At 37.6% G+C, this 26,656-nt stretch overlaps 1 protein-coding gene and 1 non-coding gene across 10 annotated transcripts in view; both read left to right on the top strand.

The window, feature by feature from the left end:
* TRPM3 (transient receptor potential cation channel subfamily M member 3) overlaps positions 1-26,656 on the top strand; it is a 426,369-nt gene that overhangs the window by 306,626 nt on the left and 93,087 nt on the right. For all 9 annotated transcript variants that reach the window (XM_040656002.2, XM_040656007.2, XM_040656006.2 and 6 more), the window contains exons 6-7: positions 7,605-7,776; positions 25,177-25,351. In XM_040656002.2, coding sequence (XP_040511936.1) covers positions 7,605-7,776; positions 25,177-25,351 — 347 coding nt within the window. The remainder of the gene's footprint in view (positions 1-7,604; positions 7,777-25,176; positions 25,352-26,656) is intronic.
* Positions 16,314-16,417, top strand: MIR204-1 (microRNA 204-1). The gene has a single exon (NR_105406.1). It is a non-coding gene; the product is annotated as a microRNA 204-1 (primary transcript).

The raw sequence follows: 26,656 nt of genomic DNA, 5'->3' as shown, positions 1-26,656 counted from the left end.
TTTATAGAGTTAATGCCTGCAACAACAGAAAATCAGTACATAACCAGAGCTTCCACTATGTGTGATAACAATTTTGACATAGCAACAACAAAAATAAGAAGAGGTCAAGAAATAGAAATTTGCGGTACTTTCTAGAAAATATATTTTTTATTTAAAAATAAATCATGAAGAAAATGTACTAAAGCTTCATCTTTCAATCATTATGCGCTGGAAAGCTCGAAGTCTGATTCATTTTGCAACAGTATTATGATGGATTGGCTATATTCATACTTACAGTCTCCCATGCAACATATTCCATCCTGTTACTTTATATTACCTCAACTGAGGAAAGTCTTATAAATGTTGGCCATGAGATCAAACCTCAGTGAATCATAACACCAGTTATCTTCTATCAGGCCATATTTCTGTCACTCAGAAAAATTAACTACCTTCATTTGAAATGGATGAGTGGTTTCTGATAAATCAAAAATACTTAGTGTTATCATCACAGTGAAAGGAATAAGAGCTAAAAAAAAAGAAGTGAAACAAACATATTTGGGTAAAGTCTTCCATAAATGCAGTGATGATTGCATCATTAGGGCTACAATTAGAGAGTTATCGCGATGTCAAAAGCAGTACTAAAATATACCTGTGGTAGACAAAATAGAAATTTTTCCATTGAGCTCTGTGACCCCTGATATTTCCGTAAAGAGGCTGATTGGTGGAATAACACAACACTGAGGCATCTTGAGTGTTACTGATTTATATTGTACATGTAATAGTACTGCTTTATGCTTACTAGTATTGCATTTCATCTTCAACTTTATAATCAAGTCAGGCTACGTTATAAAAGCTTTCTTCACGTCTTTATAGTCCACTGAATTGTCTGCAAGCTTTTTGCACTCTTTGACCTCAAGCCTCCACATGACTCATTTTGAGATAGGCCACTTGTTACTAAATCTTCTTAGTGATTAGTTGATGCAAAAATTAACCTTTCCTTCTTAACACTTTCCCTCCTTTTCTCGATAATTTCCATTTACTAAACCCTCAAAGAATTTTCTCTCCTGTTCAGTGTATGCAGTTTCCTTTGAAACACTTGGTGAGCAAGCGTTTTGAAAATCAAAGAGCGCTGTATTGACTGGCTCATTAGAGGTGAATGCTGTGAAATGAACCAAGAAGAGGGAATATAAATAGTGCCATAGGAATGTGAAATGAACTGTCATTAAGCAAAACACACAAGTCACAAAAGATTGCACAGGGGAAAAAAATGTCAGCCAATAGTGAAAGGCCTGTCGAACTCCAGCATCAGCATGGCTTTATGTCTATATGCAGTATGCCTGGTTAAATTATGATCAAAACTGGGGTGTTGTCAAAGCATACCCTCATGTTTTGGAGCAGCATTGGATACAGAAAATAATCATAGAATATTAGTGGAGAGGAGGAGTTTATTTCTGCCAGTGCACATGCCCCAGTACATGCTGCCTCTCCGTGCTTTGTGGCACACCAGGTTTGCTCAGCAGAGCTGTGCTTCTGCTAATGCTCCAACACTTGTCTGGCCTGTGTCATGTCCGAAGTCATAGCTGAGTTGTTTTATTACATCTACCATCCAAATCAGTCAGCTGTTGGGTAGCCCAAGGGTTCTCTTCAGACTCGTGAAGATAAGTGGGCAAGTAAATTAAGCAAAATATTACTGTTGTTTGTTATTTGTTATTGTGACAGCTAAAAGTCCCTGAGGAGACTAATCTTACTCTGATATTGCCAAAGCAATACAGTAGAAAACAGTGCCCAGCTTAACACACTTAGATTCTAATTTAAAAACAAAGCACTCAAGAGAAAGTTAGACTGTTGCCTTATTTCCAATTTTCTAATACAAAAACTGAGAAAGTAATGTTGCTTGCTTAATCTTGTGGAAAACTTGTATTACAGCCATTCTTCTCTTTACACATGGAGCCGTTTTTCCATCTAAAGAAACACAGTCTGTGAGTCTCTGTAGTGTGTCTCATGTCATTGAGTCTTCGCTTGCAGGGTCTGTTCTACCCTCACTTGAGTTTAATTGCTCATCACGGCAGTAGGAACAGTGTCTGGGTTAGGAGTGCATTGATTTCAGTCTTGCTCTTTGCTCTGTGAAGTCAACCAAGTCTCTTTTTTAGTCCAGAGAAGCTGTTATTTCAGTTTTAAGTCAGGATATGCTTTTAGTGCTTCACTTAGTGAAGAAAAGAACTTCCCCAGCAATGTGATATGTCATTGATCTGTAGCAATGCTTTAGTATATGATGTTCTAACTCAAGTAGAATGCCTTGGCTTAGTGATTAAAGGTTTGAAAACAAAAAGACAAAATCCTTTTTCATATTGATTTCATAAAAAGGTAAAATTGATCTCCTATGCTGCTATGCCAAATCGCTCCAAAACCTGTTACCCACTCTTCCATGCCTGCTATAAAAATCTCTCCGTATGTAGATTCAGCAGGTCAAGTAAGAAGAAATTCCTAATTTTTCTACCTTTTCTTGTGTGTTTCATTTGTCCTAGAGTTCTATTTTAGTTGTGAGTTACAGTGTTTTTCTCCCCATATTTCTCCACTGATATTTGACTTATACTCAGCATTGAGTGCGCGGCAAAAATGAAACTCACCAGAGATTCTGGAGAAGGTAGAGTACGTATAATTTTTATGAAAGGCTCTACCCAGTAAAGAAAAACTATCAGTGGTCAGCTGAAATCTGTGCGGTAGAGCACACAATGCAAAATATAAGCCTTCTCTTTAAACTTGTAGCATAAATAAATAACAGTACTGCATGTAAGCAAAAATGTATTAACAGAAAGAAAAATACTTTCACACAGCAGTTTTCTACATATATACATAACACCCTACCAATTATTACCACATATTATATAATATGTATATACAACCATTTCCATGTTCCAGAATAAATTATATTTTTTACTCTCTAGAATTCAAATGCTTACAAGAGGATCATTGTCAATAATAGATATTCTTCATGGATTTGTTCAGAACATTAAGGGGGGAAAAAAAGCACAAAATGAAGATACACAGGTGATGAGTGTTCTGCTACTTGAAGCCTACTTTCCTGTACAGTTGACATCATAAAAATGAAAAGTAAAAATGGTCTCCTTCCATATAAGACCTACACTGGACTAAGCATAAGTTGAATCCAACCTTACGTATTTATTTTGCTAAAAAATAGAACCTGGCTTTCTCAGTCCGTGTCTAGAATTATTAAAAACTGTACTTTCATAGCCACCAATTTTTATATCAGCACAGGTGTTGGATTTTATAATGTTAACTGTGTGTGAAAGTATGTCATCAACAAAGTTTTCTCTAGGATGCTCACATAATACAGCAGATCTTGGTAGTCCTGCCCTAATTGCTAATATTTTAAGTTTTTCAGTATTGATTTGGATGGTGAAATAAGGAGGATATTTCAAAGCTAGAAGGTTGTGTGCACTTTGGAAGGCCATGTCACAACAGTGAAGTTGTCTGAAGTCAGTGTCATGAGCTTCTCAGAATCACTGGTACAATAACTGACTGGGCAGCTTATTCAGGAAAGAGGAGGACCTTCCATACTGTAGTGTATCACCAGGAAATTACTGAAAGTTTAAAACTTAATTATTGAAAGTTACAACCTAATAACAGAATGCTTTTTTAGAAAGATGAGTATTATGTTGGAATTTATAGACGAGATTGCTTTACAACATACTGAATCATTTATTCAATAACACTGGGCATGGGTAAGGCATGTCTGTAGTTATACAAGTCAAGCACAAACTGGAAATGTAGACAATATGTGTAATGTGGAAAGCTTACAGACCTGGGATTGTTTACTATGTATAACAGCCAGACTGACTGAGAAAGACTTGCTATCACCAGCACACCAGGCTCTGCTCAATCCTTTCTCACTGATCTCATCTGTAAATACCTCATTATAAATAACTTCAGCTTAGTACCACTGTGCCAGTACGAAGAGCCTTTCATTTTCAGAATACCACCATCTTCCTTGAGATGACTAAAGGTAATCCAAATCAGAAAAAAAATATTCATTTATGCATTAGAGAGGCTACATGTTTTCATTTTTACATAGTACGTTTGGATAATAATGTTCGCCTACAGCATGAAACTCCTTCAAACGCATGAGACTTCCTTTTCTCTTTCACACATCTGTTTTATAGTGTAAGAAGGATTAAGTTTTGTTTTAACTACTCTGAAGACTTCAGATTAACAGTAAAAGTTACAAAGATCTAAGGCAAGATCTGACTTACTTTGGTAGATAATTTTTCTATATTTTTAAGAAATACTTCTTGAAGGTAAATAGAATTCTGGAAAAAGATTGTAGGTGACCATGAGTAGTTTTCAATTCATTTCACTATGACTTCGGTATCATGTCAAAGCATCAAAGTCTCTTTTTCATGTCAGGTTTGAGCCAGCAAATAATTACTCTAAGGAAAAGTGTAGGGAAGAGAGATTCAGCTCTCATTGCAAACTACAGTGTGGGAAGCATGCCTGAGGCAAAGCTGGGGACACTAATATTTGTAGCATATACAGAGGCTTTGGACAGGGATGCTTCTGGGATCCTTTAAATTAAACCAAGAACTGTTCTGTTCCCTGGGGTACCCCAGAACAGTGGAGCATCAGAAAAGGCATAATTTGAACAACAGCTGCTCAGTCTTTCAGAAGCAAAGTTTGATTCTTTCCTTCTCCTTGCACCATTACACTGAACATACTGAGTTTGTTGTAAATGCCTTGTCTGCATCTAGATTTGTGTGTTGGATTGCATGATACATGCATGCTTCGACACTGATGGAGGAGTGTATTAGGTGTGGTACAGGCCAGGACACAAGCTGGTGTCTCTTTTACTGCATCAGGTCACCAGCCAATGTCAACGATCCCCCTTGTCCCTCCAGCACATGGTTCATTTCTCTTCTGTCACTGATTACCTTACTACATTTTTTCTCATTGTCCCTTTTGAGATACCTGAAACTGCTGTCTCTATGCTCAGTATCATGTGCCTTTGGGAAATGTAAAAGAAGTGTACTAGTGCTTTTAGTCCAAGCTTGCTGTCTCCTTAGGAGGCAGAGACAAGCACTACAGTTGGCCCACCTCCTCACCTATTGACAGCACAGGGAATGAGTCCTCACCTTCTGCAGTGTGGCTATTGCATCACAGCGTGCTGCTCTCACAGTTGTTATCCTATACTTAGAAGGGCTGTCTTGAGCATAAATGCTTCCTTTAAACTCTACAGAAAAAGTTGCCAGGGGACATTATTCCCACCTCTTCATGCGGAAAGAGGATGAAAATTATTCTCTCTTCTCAGACTGCAAAGAGGATGAGAAGAGATTAAAGTTAAACTTTTTCCAGCCTTTTATCTTGCCCGTAAAATGTAAGAGATTTGAAAGAACAAAGGTATGGGAACTGCAAGAGTGAGAAACTGAAAGTCTACTGAGTGCTCTGGTAAAGCAGTTTACCTCAAAGCTTAAGATTTTGTTGCCTTCCTGAGGATTTTGCTTATCCTTTAATCATGATAGGAGTCTGATCATGTGGTTTGTGAACTTTATTACTAAAAAAGGATTTTTAGCTGTTCAACTATACATGCTGTGAATAGAACAATTGAAAATAATTGTATTCTTGTTTTCCAATCAATAAAATTTATAAAAATGATTCACCTTGCAGTTAATCATCACAGAGCCAAAGCATAACCTTCTACGCTGCCCTGAAGGAACATTACTAAGTCAGTAAGTGGAGTCTTTGGTGCTGCAGCTCATTAGAAAATCAAGTCAAGCTATCACCGTATAAAATCCTGAGCCATGGCTCTTGAGGAAAAAGAAATAACTCTTCAGTAAAACTACATTCACAGCAGCTGGTTGTCTTTAGTGTGGTTGAACCATGAATAGGCAACTCAAGTCATTCCTCTTCTGACAAATCTTGCTGCCCTGTCCCCTCAGTTTTGAGAGAGCAGGTATCAGCTGCTAAGCATGTAATTGTTTCAGCTTGATTTTGTTTGTGTGAGAAAGAACCTTTGGTTTCTTTCTGATGGTAGCATGTGAGACATGTTTTTTGTGTGTATAAGCTAGTTAACAAGCATCTTCTAACAGCATACTGATAGGTGTTAAGCTTTACTGCCTTGGAGAATAAATGTTTTATGAATGGGATACCAAAAGAAATAGTACAAAAGAAACTTGAGCCAAAGCTATCACCTGTTCCTGCAGTCTTGGAGCACACAGCCTTGCTGTTGGCCAGCAGTCTTTTTGTTTCCTCAAAGCCTTTTCAGGACAGATAGCTTAATGAGTACCCTCTGTGTGACTGTTTCGCATATGTCTCTGAGTTTCCCCTTGCCAGTGATGAGTTGACCAATGTGCTGCAACAATTCCCAAGTGAAACAGACAAAAAGGGATTTCTGGCCAAAGAATATCTAACACATGATCTCTATAAAGAATTATTTCTCAATTAGATAACTTTTTTGAACAGCAAAATGGGATCTAATCTTATAAAGAAATTATTAAGTTGATTTATTTCTGTCTGCAAGTAGTCTTCTCAAATATGATAAAATAATTTTGTACATTGAAAAGGACAAGGCTTTTTTAGATTTCCCTAAAAGTACAATGCTAGAGCTGTGAAGAAAATACTTTGCAGAAGAATCATAGAACTAAGTTTTGTAACATGTCAGGTCAGCATTTCTTTAGCCAGGGCTTCATCTTACAGATTATCAGGAATTTTGTCTTTCAAAAATAAAACGTATAAAAACTGTGGAAAACTGTATTTCTAGCAAATGTCTTTGACTGTTCAGCCATAAGCCCTCTACACAACAGCAATTCTTAAGTCTCATCAGTGCATCTTACATACGTCACTGGAAATCCACCAAGGTAGCTGAAAACCAAACATGGACAAGTACTATTGTTTGGTTCTGACTGGTGGCTATGCATGGGATAGCACTGCAGGAATTCAATGTACTTTTCTACAAAATAGCTTCTTCTGACACAAATTAATCAAAGGAAGTGTTGCAAATTCCCTATTGAATGGAAACTTTCTCAAGTTATTGTCAATGCAGTTAACTGTCTTGTAGTAAGCCACAGTTTTTTCCCAAAGAAATTGAAAATATGGTGTAATGTCATGTCACTCACCTCTACTGGAATGTCTGTGAAGGGCTTCTGGTGCTGGTGGCTTTCAATGACTTATAACAGAGGTATGGTGCTACTGGGAACTGTGAAGAATCAAAGAGCTCAGTTGGAAGACAAGACTTATGGAAGCACTATCAAAAAGCAGCAGGAAAGACAGTACATCATGTCTGTGTTCACACAGACCTTTGGAATCCATTAGCTGGACCTGGTTCCAGAACAGTGTCCACTGATACCACTGAAACAGATAACAGTGGGAAACTCTAAGCAATATCTACATCTAAAAGGTCATCATTTCCCACCCTTTTAAGTGTAGGAAGGTTTAAGTGAAAACGTTATTTTCTGTTTTGCAGAAAGAAGACTGCAGTGTTCAAGTACAATAATTCAGTAGTCTTTCACAAACAATTTTGTTTTTATCATCTTGTCAACTAGTGTCTTATAACTGATACAGTTCCGAGACCTTTTCTGTTTAGTACTGTTGTTTTCTCTGTCTCCACGTTGCAGGTGGTCCGACCATACCAGACAATGTCCAATCCCATGAGTAAGTTGACAGTACTCAACAGTATGCATTCACATTTCATTTTGGCTGACAATGGCACTACTGGCAAATATGGAGCAGAGGTGAAACTTCGTAGACAGCTGGAAAAGCACATTTCACTTCAGAAGATAAATACGCGTGAGTAACATTTTCTTTATATTGTTTTATAATTACAATTACATCAAAAAATAATTTTAAATAGGCAATAAGTTCTGTATATTTCAGGGAGCACTATCTACTAGCTAATGTGATGGATGAGGAAGAGATAAGCAAATAATGATGAACAAAGCTAATACAATTTGATTTTGGAGAGGCATATGCGAGATTGCAGCACAAAAGTATAAATGAATTTGTTTCTGATAAGTTTCAAACAGTATTTGTCAAAACTCTTCTGAATCTACTTAGGTGTTTGGTACCCTCCATTTCCTCAAAACTATATACAATTCTGGTCCCTTCATTTCATAATCATAGAATCACAGAATCATGGTTGGAAAAGACCACTGAGGTGATCTAGTAAAGGTAGAGAAAAGAGTGACAAAAAGTGATAGCTTTTTGTGACAAAATCTTTGCAATTTGGAATGTCTGTAGATGTACAGACATGTATGAAATTCTGTAATACACAGAAAAGTTGAAGAAGAAATGACTGTACAACTCAAGCAGGCCCAGAGCCATCAGTATTTAGAGCCAGAGAGTGTTACCCATAAAGCATTACTCTATGTTTGCACTATTTTTACTACTCCTAGACAGCTGTCATTGACTACAACCAGAGACAGAATATAAGGTGAGGTGGTCCTTTGATCTCATTTTTTTAAGATCATTTTGGGATAGAACATTTCGTGTCATTATCAGATGGAAGCAGCAGGTTTTCTCTCAAAGTTATATTTTTTCTTTCCCACAGAAAATGACAAAAAAAAAATCATTTATGTTAGTGATTAGGTAAAGTAAAATATAATGTCTCAATATTGGTATTATTCTTTCTGTAGTGTTACAAAAGCTTAATTAAAATGTAACATTTACTTCTTTTAAGATATTTTTATTCCTATTATTATTATTTTCTTCTACTTAGTATAAACTTAGTGCTAGCAAAAGAGAAAAGGAACAGTTCTGTAAATTGAGGTTGGTAGTTACTTAGGGAGCAAATCTTCAGCTGCACAGTTGACAGGTAGAATTCTTTGTCAGTCTTAGAATCATGGAGTCATTCAGGTTGGAAAAGATCTTCAGTCCAGGCAAACCTCCGCATTGTACCTGCATAGCCTACCTTTAGGAATGAAAACAGAACTCATTTTTCATAAGGTACCATCTACAGTTTTTTTGCTAAAACCTCTCCATAAACATGCAGTTTTGAGACTAAGAAAGGTGATATTTTTTGTGAAACAAATACTTGAAACTGGAATGAGATTAGGAAACGCATCTAATTACTCTCGTATCAGAGGATAATGAATTATAGGCAGATGCAATATGATGCACAAAAGCTAGCATTTCAGCAGGGCTTGATCAAGCTTTCTGTATCATGAATGCAGTCTGTACTTAAACTAAAGTAGTGTTCTACTTAGATTTTTCAAGACCACTGTGTGAATCAATTGATTGGAAGCAGCAGTAAATAAAAATGAGAGCAGTCCAGGCTTCTTAGTTTTTTGATATCAGTGTAAAATTTCTTTTTCTCACTACTGTGTGTATGCACAAGTGTTTATGGAGATAGTGTGATCTAAGCCTAGGCTGACCGGAGAGTCATGCTTGAAAATGGCACGTATGATGTAGTCAGGCTGTATAAAAATGTACAGTAAATGGGACATTTATAAGAAAACTGTCAGCATGTGTGGTTCACAGCATAATTTTTAGTCGTTGAGAGAAGCATCATATTAAAATATAAATCTCTGCAGAGATTTAACTTAATTCAGACTTACACAAAACATCTATCTACTGGAAAGTGGCTAGACTCCAAATCTTGTTAGCTCTCATGACCTCATCAAAAACCTACAAACAAGGAAGGATTTCTCATCTCTGGTTTCTCTTTGCAAACCCCCACCCTCCCCAACCCCAGCCCTGTGCCCAAGAATATGTATCTTCCTCTTCTTTTCCCTCTCCCCATGTGACAGACTGACTCCAGCATTTAACCTCCTCCTGCCAAATCACTCTGTTATAAATACAAAAATACTCAGATCTCACAATAATTCTTCAAAATCAGAAAAATAAAAGAACTGCTGAGAAGGAAGATTGCAGGTGATATTTGTACAACTTGTCTCTGTGACATCCAGTATTTTTGTGTTTTCTACTATGAATGACATTATGGCTTCAGCAAACAAAATAACTATCCCTACAAGGATTAGGAAGTTCTTTGTTTATGCCATGTTTCACTTTCTTCTCTTTTTAAAAAAGGTGATTCAGTGCTGTTTTGCTTCTAGTTAATGGAAAGGTGACCATATGGATGAGAGAAGGACCACCTGTCTTCTTGGGTCAGCCAAACAGATGGCCACTGTTAGATGCCCTTCCTTACCCTTGGTTCTAGCAGAGCAGTAGAGGTCCTTGGTCTGGTGTGTGCAGGGTCAGTGCTGCAAAAGGATCTTCATCTGAACAGGAGTGTGCCTGTGAACACATGTCCTTATTTACCATTTGACAGTGTTAAGCATTAAAGTGGAGTTAAAACACTGACAGCATCAAACTTTTGTTCTCTGGAGATCTGGGAAAGTACAATTATCAATTAATCAACAAAAATAAATAAATAAATAAATAGACTAGAAAACAGATTCTGGAACAAATAGACAGTTTGTGAATTCTTATTTCACGTCCTATCCTTGGACAATGGTGCTAAAAGCAGATTTTTTTTTCTTATTTTTAAGCCTTCCTGACTTTTACATGCCAGGCTTGTCACTTCTTATTTTCCTTTCTGTGCTTCAACTGTAGCACTTTTCAGTACAATTATAGTTCCTCTAGATGTTTGGGATTATGCTTTATTCCCAAAGAGAAAATTCAAGTTTACTACTCACCTATAAAAGACATGAAAAACTGTATTCCTCTAAAATAGATTAATAAAGTAGCAGTCTCTCTTCTTATAAAAACTGAGTTTAAATCAGGCCAGTAAATATGCCACATAATTCCAAAAAAACTGTTTTTAATATGGCATCACTTGCTATATTAAACTTGCCATTCAACAGCATCTAATTTCCTGAATGAATGTCACTGTTAAGTAATAAGAATAAAAACTTGCCCTATATCCCCATGGATTTATGACCACTAGAGAAAAAGAAAGTTTATTTATTATTTATCATTATTTATTGAAATCTCTGTTTCTCCTCTACCTATTCAGCTCATACCTACCACTTCTATAGCTCTGATTCTGCCTCCAGAAAGTATTCACACAAAAATCAAAAATGCTTCCCAGACAAGCAGAGAGTGCATTTGCAGGTTAGTCTGAGTTTGCAGCTCCAGTGGAGTAACCCAGTTGTGCATTTAGCCAGAGGTCACTTTGATGCTTCAGTGCTTAGAGACGGTCTTTATTTTCACAAGTGAAGAGAACCTTAACACAAGCCAGCAAATGTTGCTTACGGTAAGCCACCAGTTCTCCCAAAGCATAAAGTTTCGAAGTGAATCATTGTGCAGTAAGAAGTGATAAAAGTAAGTTGAACTTCTCAAAAACTGTTTTGAGTTGAAAAGTAAATATTGAAAGTGATCTGAACAGAAATGTTTCTCATATTCAGTTCACACAAGTGTTTGAGTCCTGGACTTCTCACTGGAGTTTGAAGGTAGGAAGATCTTAAAATATACCCTGGAAAGAAGGAAAAATATTTTTGTGACAATATCAGCCATATAGTTTATTTTTATGGCATTACATGGATAATTTGACAGCTCTGTAAAAATTTTTACATAGAAACATGAAATTAAAACACTTTCAGTTCTTTCTAGTTCAAAAATGTTGCAAAAGCTTTCTGTGATTAAAGTGAAGAAATTTTAAGCACAATAAAATGTCTCCACTCAAAATATATGATTTTTCATTATTTACATAGTTAACAGCAGCTGTATTCCAGCTACAATGCTCTGCTTATGCTGCTTCTTCACAGGTAGGATTCTACAGTATGTCAGTCTGACGTAATTTGCTAATTCACTGGTAATTTGCTGATTTCTGATTCTCTGTTTCTGGAAGTGCTCAAAATTCTAACCTTTGTCTCACTACCTTGAACACAAGAAGATTACAGATATTTGAAGAATGAATAATTCGTTATGGGCTGGAACAGACCTCTGAAGGTTCTGCATATGAGTCATCTTTCAAAGTAGACTATCACCAGTGCTAGATAAGCTCATCCATAGCTTTGTCAAGCTGAGTCTGAAAATTTCCAACAATGAGTACACAGCCATCTATCTGAGCTTCTGCAAAAAGTGTGGGGACTTTCCCCACCCTCTTTAATGTAAAGAGCTTCCAAACAGCTATTTATGGCCATTTTATCTTCTATTGCTAGAACTAAGCAAGAGTCTGACTCTAACACATTTGCAATGCCCCTTCAGATTTGTGTAGACAGATACTGGAGTACTCTTTCAATATTTTATATTAAATTAGACTTACTGATTATTTTGAATAGGCCTTGGTCCTTAACTGGTCCTGATATTCTGCCAGATGATGCTGTAGTCCTCATATTTAATTTTTATTCTTCTAAAATTCTTTTGCATCCCTCAAGCTCTTATATTATTTCTCCTTGAAAATCATTCTAAAATCTTAAATTTCAACACTGAACTTTTGTTCAGAATAAATAGGGATCTATGTTTCTTCTGAAATATTGAGTGTTTTTTTACTTTTTTAGAATCCCACATGCAACTCATTTCATCCTGCCTTTGATGGCTGGAAAGTATTCTGCTAATAGGTCTGAGCTAGTCTGAAGACTGTTACTCTTTTTCAGGCAAAAAGTCACTGTAGAAGACTGCCATGCCATTAATTTTACCCATTTTGTGAATATATAGAGTAGCACTTTCTTATTATCAAAAATAAAAATAATTCATATTACCTGAGAAGATGACATACTAATGCTTACAGAATCTCTCTTCAAATTTCCCACCTCTAATTTCATCCTTTTTAGTCTGAACTAATGTTTCCAGATACATAATACACCATTCATTACTGCTGTTTGCATTAAGAGCTTTTTGTGGTTTAGTTTCTACTGAATTATTTAACTGAATTATGTACAGTTAAACTGTAGTTTAACTGAGCTATTACTACTAACTGAAATACCTTTAAAGCTTTAAATCTTTAAAGAGCTTTCTGCATGGTTGCCAGGCATTTCTATCATGAATGCACAACTTCCCTTCAAATAAGTGTACTTCTTGGAGCAGTGGAGAAAGGGATTTACAAATACTTTATACCCATGTGATAATCAAATATAACCTATTTAAAAGTTTTCATGAAAGAGGTTGTGAATTAATTAGGAATATTTTCAGATTTTCTTTAGTACACACATCTATTAGCAGAATGAGCACCTACACATCAATAGTCAAATTTGTGTTTGGTATGTGTAATGAAGGAGTAGTGTGTTCTCAGTAGTGGTTCAGGGGGTAGAATAAGAGATTTGTGTGATATCTGCAAATCTGACAAATAGCCTTGAAAGCGTATTGATCTTATGCTAGTGTCATTTTTCTTCAAAATCCAGACATCTTTCTTATGTTGAAAACTTCATTTATCAAATGATTTAAATCTTGGACAGAAGACTAGTAGTAGTAGTATATTCTCTATCTGACAGAGATTTTACTTGTTTTGGAAATAGATGGAGCCTAAACATTGGAGCACCGGTGTTTAAATTAGGGCTAACAGCTACCCTCGAGGATTTAAATGTAAAAGGTCTACTGATTCCTCTAATGACTTAATAGAGGCTTATTTGCTTGTCAGGGTGGACTACTTACACATATGCCATTTTGTAGCATGAAATATAACCTTGGGGAATGGAAAAGCAGTGATAAGGCAAAAGGATTTCACTGTCATGAAGAATGAAGATAACATGAATGGGTAATGTCGCCTAGGCAGGAGACTAGCTTTTTATACGGGGATGTAGAGAGGTGGAGGGGGAGAGAGGGTGATATGTTTCACCGTGGAAATAATTCTTCTTAAAACTAGGTACCTTCTAGCTTCTTTTTCAGGATCTGGTATAAAAAGGGGAAAATGCTTTATAAATCCTTTATTGAGGTTTATTTGCAAATGGATCCCAAAATCAGAATGTTTTGAGTAGACAGATTTATTTTGTATCTTTCATGAACTTCTTAAATCAGCACACCCTTTTTAGCACGTGCGAAGCTTTCAGAATCGAAAAATGGACAAAGTGATTTCTTCTTCAAAGCCATGTATGGATTATAGATCAGAAGAGATTGATCTACACGTAGTTGGCCACCCTCCTGGATTAGGTGGACTGTAGCACAAGGTTTTGATGAGCAAGCTGTACAATTATGTTGAAGCAGATCCTCCATTTATATTAAGCTTGGCATAACAGAGACATACAGTGATCCTCAGTACTAGTTTTCATTTTCCACTTTTATGCTGTGACATTAACACTTTAAGTGTTACCTACACGATCATAGATTCATAGAATGGCTAAAGTTGGAGGTGACTTCAGAAATCATCCAGTTCCAAACCCCTGCCATAGACAGGGTTGCTAGTCACCTGATCAGGCTGCCCAGGAACCCATCCAACCTGGCCTTGAACACTTCTAGAGATGGGGCATCCACAACCTCTCTGGGCAGCCCGTTCCAGCACCTCACCACTCTCCTTGTAAAGAACTTCCCCCTAATATCCAACCTAAATCTTCCCTCTTTCAACTTAAAACCATTCCCCCTTGTCCTGCTGTTATCTACCCTTTCAAAGAGTTTACTCCCTTCCTGTTTATAGGCTCCCTTCAGGTACTGAAAGGCTGCAATGAGGTCACCCCGCAGCCTTCTCTTCTCCAGGCTGAATAAGCCCAGCTCCCTCAGCCTGTCCTTGTAGGGGAGGTGCTCCAGCCCCCTGATCATCTTCGTGGCCCTCCTCTGGACACTCTCCAACAGCTCTCTGCCCTTCTTGTACTGGGGGCTGTTTCCAAAACAGACCTGGCCGCAGTATTCCAGATGGGGCCTCACAAGAGCAGAGTAGAGAGGTACAATCACCTCCCTGTCCCTGCTGACCACCCCTCTCATGATGGAGCCCAGGATACCATTTGCTTTCTGAGCTGCAAGAGCACACTGCTGGTTCATGTTAAGTTTGTTCTGTCACTATCAGTCCCCTCTCCTACTTGAAGATCCTCTTCAAGTACTGGAAGGCAGTAATAAGGTCTCTCCAGAACCTTCTCTTCTCCAAGCTAAACAAGCCCAACTCACTCTACCTTTCTCCACAGGAGAAGTATTCCAGCCCTTTGATCATCTTCATGGCCCTCCTCTGGACCCACTCCAACAGCTTCACATCCTTCCTGTGCTGGGGCCCCAGGCTTGGACACAGTGCTCAATATGGGCCCTCACAAGGGCAGAGCAGAAGGGGACAATCTCCTCCCTCATCCTGCTGAACCTGAATCCTCTTTTGATGCAGCCCAGGCTATAGTTGGCCTTCTGGACTTCAAGAGCACACTGCTGACTCGTGTCCAGCTTTTCATTCACCAGAAGCCCCAACTCCTTCTCCACTGGGCTGCTCTCAATTAGTTCTTCTCCCAGACTGTATTTGTATCTGGGATTGCCTTGACTTGCACTTGGCCCTGCTAAGCCTCATTTGATTTTCAGGTGCCCACTTTTCAAGCATGTTCTGGTCCCTCTGGATGATGTCCCTCCCTTCTTTTGTGTCAACTGCACCACTCAGCTTAGTGTTGTCAGTGAATTTGCTGAAAGTAAACTCAATCCCTCTGTCTATGTCATTGATAAGGATGGTGAAGAACATCAGTCCCAAGATGGACACCTCAGGGACAACCCTTGTGACCAACCTCCTCCTGGACATAGACCCATTGACAAAAACCCTCTGGCTACAACCATTCAACCAATTATTTATCCACCAAACAGTCCAGCCTTCAAATCCATGTCTCTTCAATTTAGTGATAAGGATATGGTGCAGGACAGTGTCAAAGGTCTTGCACAAGTCCAAGTAGATTGCATCAGTTGCACTTCATTTGTCCACTGATACCATCATTCCATCATAGAAGGCCACTGAATTGGTCAGGCATGATCTGCCCTTGGTGAAATTGTGCTGGCTATCTCGTCTTGCATGTGCTTTAGCATCTCTTCCACAAGGATTTGCTCCATGATCTTCCCACACACAGACATGAGGCTCACTGGCCTGTAGTCCTCTGGATCTTTCTTTCTCACTTTCTTGAATGTGGGAGTGATGTTTCCCTTTTTCCAGTCACCAAGGACTTCTCCCAGCAACCATGATTTTTCAAATATGCTGGAGAGTGCCTTAATAACCACATCAGTCAATTTCTTCTGAACCCTGGGGTGCATGTCATCCAGCCCCACAGACTTGTGCACTTAACATTATGCTTCATCTTCATGTGAAAGCAACATTAAAAAAAAAAAATTAATAAAATCTCTACTGCAGTTGTGTTAAGGGCTCGTGTCATTCTCTATTGAGTTGACAGATGCCATCCTTGTTTCTGGGAGTTTTGTGAGAAAAGACTACTCCTTAGTAAGGAACTGATCAAAATGTTGGGTGGTTTGATTGGATAAATGAGGCAATTTAGAGAGGGTAATGTGTCAACAGTGTCTGTTCATGTGACCCGTGGACTTCCCTTTGTCATCCTATGCCTGAGAATATATGAAGGGGGCTGGGAAGGCAAAGGGACGTTCAACTGTCATCATCGGCATCTTCTCTGACCATTTCACCATCATCAAATACACTGGAATTCTCATTTGTTTCATATTTTTCCTTCATGTTCTGTTCAGCTCTAGGTGCATTTCCATAACTGCATATTTAGGAAGTTGTAGGTACAAACTTCCTTCCAGGGGAGGTAGATGGCTGTAAATTAGACTTTGGTGAAATCTGAGGAAACCTCAGAACTCTTTGAAGATTTACTGGTTTGAGGTTTGTTAGAGTTCAGAAACATGAGCCTTTTTCATTGGAATTTTCATGTTGGTAGATCAGGCATGGAGCCAAATTATTTCAAAAAGGTCTGAGAAAACACAAATCAGTAAAAAGCTATTCTTGAGGCACAGATAGATACATAAACAGTGATAGAGTACAAGAGGATCTGTATGATCCTCTCACAGATTTGATGTTCAACAAATGTGTTTGTTGAAAACACAATTTGAAAACAGGCAAGACTCTGAGTCAAAAGGACACATCAAAATTGCCATCAGCTCCTGAATGGTATAAGACCCAACCCCAAACAAATTTGTCATCACTAATCAAGAGTAAAGCAAGAGACATTTCCAGACTTGATCAGTGTCCAGTGTCCCATGTCCTCCATGTGATGCAAAAATGATCCAGGACAGCTCACCTAGACATACCCACCGTAGTACTTGGGAGCGTGTGGAAGTGCAGGAGTGAAATCTATGAGGGAATGAGTGGGACTGAAATGTATGTTCTCATATGACTGGTATACAAGCAAGAGCAAATTGATCTTTTCAGCTCTATAGGGTTCAGAGATTTTAGACCACTGAATTTGTTGCAATTAGTAGAACAAAAACATTTAACTAAGGAAAAAGCAGAATTTCTGCTATTCATTTTCCAGAACAAGTGAGAAAGGAGAGAGAATTTTCTGAGATTATATGGTGTCCAGTATACAGACTTATGTGCGAAATATAACAAGGGAACCTCACCAGTGTTTAATCTGACATAGCAAAAAATTTGGTTTATGCTGCTGTATTATCTTTATAAAGAGATGGCTTCAGTACATGATGGTGCTTATATCCAAAGGAACCATGGGAACTATGAGGGAAGATAAGACAATGTGAAAATTACTGAAATTGCAATTGTTCTTGAGTCACGTAGGCCATTACCTATAGCTGATGAGCTCCTAGAAGAGCAAAACAAGTTAGATCCTTTATTACTGGCCTAGTGAACTTTTGGCTGCTATAACAGATGTGTTATGTTTTGATTGGAACCATTAATATTCTTGTAATTTTTTCTAAATCTTTGAGCTTAAATGCCAGCTTCAAAATATTTATTGCCATCCTGCAGAAAGGTAGAAAGTAACCAAATTGGTTGTTACGGGCTTGTGAGGCTCAGAAATCCGAAGGTTAATTTCACTATGTCTTGCCTGTTTTGAGGACTTACTAAGTTTTATGTCATTTTGCAAAGACAGAAATGGAAAGGGAAATAAATCACATCTTTTTCATCATTTTTTAATGTTTCTATCTTATTGCCTGCTTTAAGGATCGAGCCAATATTAAATGAAGGTATGGTCCAGATGTTGGACCACTCACAGCCTCGTCTGTCAATGCCACATCTGGTAGGTTGATAGATATCAGTTTTTGTTCCATGCCAGGTTGTGTACCACTCCAAAATGGCTTATATTGCATGAGGAACATATTTCCCACTATTTATGAGGTACTGAAATTTATAGGAGGAGACCTACAAGTGTCCTATCCAATAATTCTCTGAAATCTAGCTCAGTTGTCCATAAAGATAGAGGCCATACATATCCTCCAAAAATGCCTTTCCACTGAAAAAATTCTTTCTTGGGGGGTTGGTGCTTGTATGGTATAAGTTTTGCTAGTTTCTTTGTACCTGTAACAGAAGCACTTAACAGTAGACAAGCCTTCAAGGTTCTCTTTCCGTCTAGCGGCAAGTCTGATCTTGAAGAAAGAACAACAGAGATACTATAGTGGAGACAGACAAAAAATTACTGAGGAGATAATGAGGAAAAATTGATGAGGAGATAATTACTAATGCATCACATACTTATCTCGTGTATCTTACATATGTCACATGTATATCACAAAGTGTGTTTAGATTGATGAGGAAGGAGCACTGGACAATTGAAAATGAAAGAAATGAGAGGAGGACAGAAGAGAAAGAACAGACTGGGACAAATGAAATGAGATTGCATTCTCAATAAAGAGGAGAATTAAAAATAGAGGAGATAAAAGGGGATAATGTATTTCACAGAGAGGAACAGAGAAAAGATGAAAGTGTGACTGGGATGCCAAAAAGAAAATCAGAATAATAACACAAAATGGAAGTGTCCAGAACAAGGAAAACAAGGAGAATGAATGTGAACTGCAAAGAAAACAGTAAAGCTGAACAAAATAAAATTTGTATTAGTAATTTTAAAATATATTTGGGAAGCATGAAAAAGAAAAAATGAATGATAACAAATGAGATTCAATGAGCCTGTGGCTGAAGAAGAGACAAAAAATAAATAAATTGAGAAGCAAAAGTAAGTCAAAGCTTCTGAGCTTTCCTTTGTTAGCAGTGGTTCTGTTTACACTGTTACACATAATCCTTTAGTTCCATGAATCTGAGAAAGATAGCAAATATTTTCAGAATTTGTTGTATCGGCTTACCAGGTCACTTTGATTTCTCTAGACACAGGGAATGTAATGAATCTCCAGACAAGTGGAAGATCTATTAATTTATTAAAATAGGAATTTGTTAAAGCTGTGCAGAAGGGGATAGAATTTTACAGGTTCGTGTTCCTTTTAAAAAAAAAGTAATGAAAGTTTGTAGCTATATGTGCTCCCATTATCGTCCTTTTGACGATTAAATGAAATCTGTCTCGTCTTTACCATAACAGGAATAAGTAAACATCTGGTTATTCTCTGGGGAAGATACCAGAAATAAGTGGTGGGGAAAAAGGAGAGCTCGCTGCAAGAAGAGCAGCTATGTGAAATTAAGTTTGAGCTGGGTATAGCAGCTGAAGGATGTCAATGCCTCTCTGCATAGTAAGATCCAGTATCCCTCTCCATCATCCTGTGAAGGCTACGCTCTTTTTTTCCAGTCATGTTCATTAATAGCTAATAATCTAATTGTTTTGATTGTTGGAGGGAGCAGATAGAGGAGGGGCAAACTCACAAAAATTGCTAGTCTATCTTATGCACAGATTTAAACACTGAAATGCTCCTCTTTAAACTCATGGTGGTTGGAGCAGTCAGTAAAGACCTAGGGGTGGTAAGTACTGCTGCTGTGATTTGTAGAGATGGGAGAAGTAGATCTTTACATAATGCAAGTGATCTTTTGGATATTGATATTTTAGCCCAAATTGTTTGGAAGCATTTTCAGGCATTTTAGAGGGCCAGAAGGCTGAAAACTGTAGCCTGGAAAAAAAACAAACCTGTAACATGCTTTAAGACTAACCTAAAAAGAAGGTTATGGATTATTTCAGGATGTTCTCAGTTATCACTGAAGCATTTTGAGGCAATTAGGACCATACGCAGTGCAACAGAGAAGTCTGACGGTGAGAAAGACATATTTGTTTATATGGGCAAGTTTTTAAAGGACTGTTTAAAATCTAATACCATTTAAAATCTGTTTAAACAGTATTTACCGTGTGGTTAGACACACTATTAACAAGTGAAAGAAGAGCAGTGTCTGTTGACTCAGTATTTCTGTTAGGCAAATATTAGTCCAGAAATTTAAAATTACTTCCCTCAGACTCTTAAACTCACACTGTGTGGACTCCTGCTCGTTAAAATTCCAGAGCATATTTAATTGCTTGTCTACTCTGTGTAAGTATCTCTCACTATGATGTCCAAGCACTGTGCAAACACTTGGACCAACATGCTTCTGAGAACCGCAGGTTTCATGTGGAGTGTTTCTTTCATCTTTGTTGATGCAACACAGCGTTGCATACTCTGCTAGCCCCCTGAAGTAGGGGCATGAAGTTGACCTTCCAAGATTGATTTATTTGTAGAACTGAGTGCTTTCTTTCATTTTCTTTATGTAAGTTCCCACAAAAGAGGTTCCAACTTGAGTTTCAAGGTTCCAAAAGCCTAAAACAGTGCAAAAAATAAGAGATCTTATTTTTCTGTGTTTCAGATATAAATTATTAAAGGTTATTAGTTGATTTTCTGCAAAAAATCATACTTCCTCTCACATATTTAGGCTTAAGTTAAGATCAGCTTTAAAAAAAATTTAGTTCAAAATTGTCAAGAAGTCCCTGAGCACATGAACATTTTTCTTGAGCTTCACAGTACCTTATGAGTCTTCCATTAAGAATTAAATGGCATTTCTACTAATGTCACTGAAAAACATTCCTTGCATTAGAAAGTCCTGAACTGAATCTTCGTCTGCCAAGTAAATAGTCTTTGGAAAACACATCATCTGTTTGATGTAGTTGTGGATTTGTTATACTGACACTGGTTTTAGGATTAGAGACCCGTGGTTGCTGGGCTACTTTTTATTTATATTCCTAGTTAGAATTGTCTGTATAAATCGGTATTTTCATGAAGTTTCAATTGATTTTTCTTTTCAAGTAGTAAGTATTCATCCACATGACAATCAAATGCAATCAATTTTGTTTCATATCTGAAACATCTGTAGAAAGCAAGCCAAAACCAAATGAATAGTTTAGTGCTCAACAAATTATGTATCAGGACACCTGTCTGTAATGGAGTTGTAATTTTGTTAGGATTAGATGCATTTCTGGATCCAAGTTTTACCTCAAGTATAAGTTGCTTACCATTTTAAACCCTTGTATTTTTGAAGTTTCCCATTCTGCTCATCATATCCTGTAGTCCTGTGTGAAAGTGTATGAGAGATACCATGTCCGTAAGTTGAGGAATGATTACTTCCAGTACATCAAAAGAAAATATATTCCTACTTGCTTTACTATGCTGACTATTTGCCTTCACGTCTGCTGTTACAGTTGACTAACCCTTAGGCCAGCTCCTCACCACAAGCTGGGCCTAGAAATGCTAGATCAGGCTACAACCACTGGTGAGATTGGGTCACGCCTCAGAATAACACAAGCACTTGCAGGCTAGCAAGAGCAGCAATTTACCAAGGGAGACACATCAGTACAGGATGTTGAAAACAACCCTGGAGCTCAGGCAGTTTTTTACTCCAGAGGTATGAATGTCATGAGGTTCCTCTTCTCATATGTACAAAGGAAACTGTTGTCCAGAATAACAGGAGTTAAAAGAGTAAAGGTCAGAGAGAATTTCTTCTTAATATCAGTGGGAGATTCATTTATTATAGTAAAGGAACATACTCTATTTTCTGGAACAATGTAAAGACTTATCTATAAAGTGGAGTCAGAAGGCAGGAAAATCTAGAAGAAATAGAGGTCTTTTATTAAATAAAAGTGTATATTATGGAACAGTTTTAAAATTGTCAGGTTTCGCATGCACGTTAATTTTTCAGCCTCACATATATGAGTATAAAGGCTTCATTTTCAGATGTATGTGGTCGTTGCACTAAGCAATATGTGCAGTATGGTCTATAGGCATGCCTCTGGGTGAACTGTGCAGCTGCAAACATTTGGAGGCATGTTATCATATGCATGTCTGTTGACTTAAATTTTAAAATTTTTGCATGCTGTTTTTATGGCTTGTTGGATGATTTAAAAAAAAAAAAAAAAAAAAAAAAAAAAAGAGCATTATGTTTACCCTGTTCAAAAGCATTTCTCCTGAAAGAATTTTGCAGATAGAAATACAGCCGTTGCCCACAAATGGTAAAAGTCTTTCAGGACACAAGCAAGTTAGAAATCAAATTTCTATCTTGATGGCCTGTTTGAAATCAACTCATCTGTACATGCCGCTACCCAATAAGAAGCAGAGATTCAGAATATTTCTGTCGCAGACAGTGAACTAGAGCCTCTAGCTTTTTTGCACAGATCTCTGCACTACTTATAAGTAGTGCATAAGCTTCTGATGTATCTCAGTTATTCTTATAAGCACACTTGCATATATGAGTCATAAATATATTTTGTAGTAAATGAGGCGTTTTATTCTTTTGTTGGTCTAGATAGCAATGGATAACTCATGTTTAGCTCTTCATAGAAAGAACTAGTAATAATTTATAGGACTGCTATAGATTATTTATAAATATACTCACATTATAAAATATTAAGAGTTTTCCAAGAAATGGGAAAATAATGTCAGGCTTCTGCAAAACAGATTTTTTAAAATCTTTTCTCACACTGCACAGACATTATGCAGAGTATTTTCTTGCTTCTGGTTCCAAATTCATTCATTTCTTCCAGTTTATTGTTTTAACTTACAAATTCATGCAGCACCACTGTGTCAAGAGAAAAATAGGATTATTTTTCTGAATAATAGCATTAGTGCTTAGATATTGCCAGTGGTGCACATCAGAATGAACATTCTGGAATGTACGTACCTGCATGGAATCAAAATTGCCAGAATGCATCTCAATGGCTCTTTTGCTGGTCACAAAGGCAACAGCACACAGTAATGAACCTTAGGTTGATTGTATAAACCTTTTGCATGATATTGCAGTTTAATTCACAATATTACTCCAACCATATACATAATAACTGACTCTGTGAAGCACTTACCAATCTAATATACTCTGCAAAAATCTACGTTTGTAATTCATTAAATAAAAGTTATTGTTTTAGAAATTAGGATAGGAATGAGCCTCCAAGAACTGACCTTAACTCACAGATCTTCTTTACTATTTCTTCTTTTCGGATAAATCGGTGTATGAAGTGGAAATAAAAATGCTGTTCTCTCTGTTTTCTGTTCATTAGGTCATGAGAGACTGCCCTTCTTTTTGTATTTATAGCAGGCAGACTAGGAATTTGAAGTATGACATGGAGATCTTATTAAATGAGAAATAGTAATATGCAACTTTTTGAGAGGTGTTTTGCATCTGCTCTTGAATCCAGGTTGGATGTTTCCTTTGAAAGTTTGAGAAATATGTTCTTACTGGCTCTTGAACTATTTTCAATAGTATAAAATTAAAAATATATATATGACTATTCTTGAGTAGACAGACTTTTGGTTTTCATCAATTTTTACTGTCTTGAAACAAGTATAGTTAATCTAGTGATAAGCCTTGCAGTGTTTGCAATGCTGACACAATAGTCAGCATTCTCAAATCTTAATATACAGACTGCTGGGCAACAAAGCTCTTTCTCCTTCCAAAAGACAAAGGCAAATGATTTGCTACAACCTAAACTCATGCAAAAAAAAAAAAAAAAAAAAAAAAGGCCACAAAAAAGAAAACCAAAACTGAGCAAACTTAAAAGCAATCTTCCATGTAACCACAATTTTCTAGATATTTAAAAGATTATGAGTTTTTCTCTACAACGCTGAATGTATCTTGTTTACTGCTTCCTGTGAAACAGAAAAGCATCTAGATCTTTGAAAATGATTTGCCTTTTTATTTGTTTGGGAAACAACACCTGTGGTCAAGGCTTTGCTACTAACTATAATGCATTGTCCTTTCCTAAGAAGAATAATCTGGAATTTTAGAATAAACAGTGTTTCGGTGGAGAATGTTACTGCTGTGATCTTTCACAGATTGCTAGAACAATGGAATCACAGAATCACAGACCAGTTGAGATTGGAAGGGACCCCTGGAGATCATCAGATCCAACTTCCTGCTCAAGCAGGAGCACTTAAAGAAGGTTGCCCAGCACTATATATGTACATACTTGCCTACCTAACTATTGAAAGGTTGAAGGTCTCTTTTTTTCGAAGAAATATCAAAATACAGTGCAGAATGCATATAGTTATACTTAGGGAAAGCTGGTCTAAAGGAAAAAATAGTCTTTGTACTCACAAGAAAAGCTAGTGGAAAACACTCAGCTAGTTCTACTGCCTGAGTCCTTGGGGATACCCCTGTCTCGTCAGGAAGTGGCAAGAGTTTGTTAGTCATCTAAACATCAGCCTGGTGTCAAATTGTCTTTCTCTAAATCCTTAAGACTCTCATGGCAAATTCTCTCTTGAAACTTCTGCAGAAGAGGCACACCTAATTATAGAAAAAGTTTTGAAAATAAGTACGTTTCTCCTTTAGTTAAGCACTAGCTCAGCTCTCTCAGTAACACTGTCCAACATGTGATCTGCAGCTCAGAGAATGTGCTTCACGAGTAGGAGAGATTTCAAAGACTGTGAGACCAACTAGGGTTAGAAAACAAGAGTTATATTGGCTTGCAACAAGTATTTTCAGATTGTAAAAGTGAAGGTTACATGGCTATCCAGCTGCAACCTTCAAATGCATCCAGAAAGGAAATAAAAATACCATGATAGAGGTGTTTTCAAAACTACTACAGAAAGAACCGATGATTGGAAACCAATACCATGCAAAATCTAGATTACAAGTAAACTGCTATGTTACAATTCAAACATATTAAGAAGAATCGTGGTAACTTCTCTGTGTTCTCAAACCAAGATTTGATCCTGTAAAATATGTGTGGTCTATTTCAACCATGAATATGGCATTTGAAACAAAAAATAATTCTGTGAAATCCTTTTTTGTGTAATGAAACAGACCAGATGACTACAGATGACTCACTTCTGACCTTAAAAGCTATTTTCTGAATGGCGTTTTCTCTAATATGACACTATGCAGTCACTATCCAGTAATTTCAGATTGATTTTTTTTTCCTGTCTTCCGTTGTTTTGTTTGCTTTGCTGGCTTTGCTTTTTTTTTGTTTTGTTTTGTTTTGTTTGTTTTTGTTTGTTTCTTTCTTTCTCTTACTCCAGGAATTGGTCAAGGGGTTCCAGTGGTGGCCCTCATTGTGGAAGGAGGTCCTAATGTTATCTCTATCGTTCTGGAGTACCTGCGAGACACTCCTCCTGTTCCTGTTGTGATATGTGATGGCAGTGGTCGGGCATCTGACATACTTGCCTTTGGTCACAAATACTCTGAAGAAGGAGGGTAAGTCATTTGCTACTGAAGGCTAGTTCACATAGTTATGTGCCATGAGATGTACCATGTGGACAAGTGCAACACATTATCTTGAAGTTGCAGGTCAAGAGATTCACAGAACGTGCATAATTATTTTCATTTTATTCAAAACTGGCTTTCAGAAGTTCTGTGATTGTAATAGCGTACTACAATCCTCAGGTTTCATTCAGTCCTTCATAAATCAGCGTGTAAATACCAAATGTTCATATAATCTAGTTTGTGTTTGCGCTGCCCTTTGGGCATAATTCTACACATCTGCCTGTACTCACGCAACTGCTTGTACACTGATCTGCACTCACACTGTCCCACTTTTCACTGCAGACTCAAAGTGCAGCAAGGATAATACTTAACATTTATTATAGAAAATTCAAGTGTGTTTTTGTTGACTCAAGCTTAAAGTATGCTTCACACTTTCTAATATGCATGTTATGCCTGAACTTTTTTTTTTCCTGTGACATCTGTCACAGAAACACAGAGTTGTTGAGGCTGAAAGTGACCTCTAGAGGTCCAATCCCCTGCTCAGACAGTTGTCCATGACCATGTCCAGACAGCTCTAGAGCATCTCTGAAGATGAATGCTCCACAATTATCTGGGCAACATATGTCAATGCTCCATCACCTCACAATATTCCCAGATATTCAGAGGAAGCCTTCTATACTTCAGTTTGTTTGCACTGCATCTTGTACGGTCATAACATGCCACTGAAAAGAGCCTGGCTCCATCTTCTCTGCACCTTCCTTTCATGGTTCAGATCACCTTAAGCCTTCACTTCTCTAGGCTTAACAGTCCCAACTCTCGTAGCTTATGATCAGAGTAGAGATGCTCCAGTCCCTCCATCAGTTTCTTGGCTCTTCACTGCACACCGTCAAGTATGCCTGTGTCTCTCATGTTCTAGACAGCTGTGATCTGGACCCAGAACTCCAGGATTGGTCTCACTAGTTCTGAGTGGAAGGAACCCCTTTACCTTGACCTGCTGGCCGCAGTCCTCCTAATGCAGTCCAGAATGATATTTATGTTTTCTGCAAAGACACATTTCTGGCTCATGGTCAGCTTGGTAACCACCAGGACCCCCAGAACCTTTTCTGCTAGGCTCCTTTTCATCTGGGAGGCCTCCAGCATGTGCAGGTATCTGGGGCTGTTTCTCCCCAGCTGCACTACTTTGAATTTCTTGCTGCATCAAAACTTCTGCCCTGGCAGGGACAGCTGCTTTCAAGAACTGCTGGGGAAACTGAGTTTGTCACTACCATACTGGAGACTGTTTGTTCTGGTACACAT

This window comes from Gallus gallus, chromosome Z, assembly GCF_016699485.2.
Source record: "Gallus gallus isolate bGalGal1 chromosome Z, bGalGal1.mat.broiler.GRCg7b, whole genome shotgun sequence".
Taxonomy (NCBI): Eukaryota; Metazoa; Chordata; class Aves; order Galliformes; family Phasianidae; genus Gallus; species Gallus gallus.
This window is presented reverse-complemented; position numbering and strand designations above follow the sequence as displayed.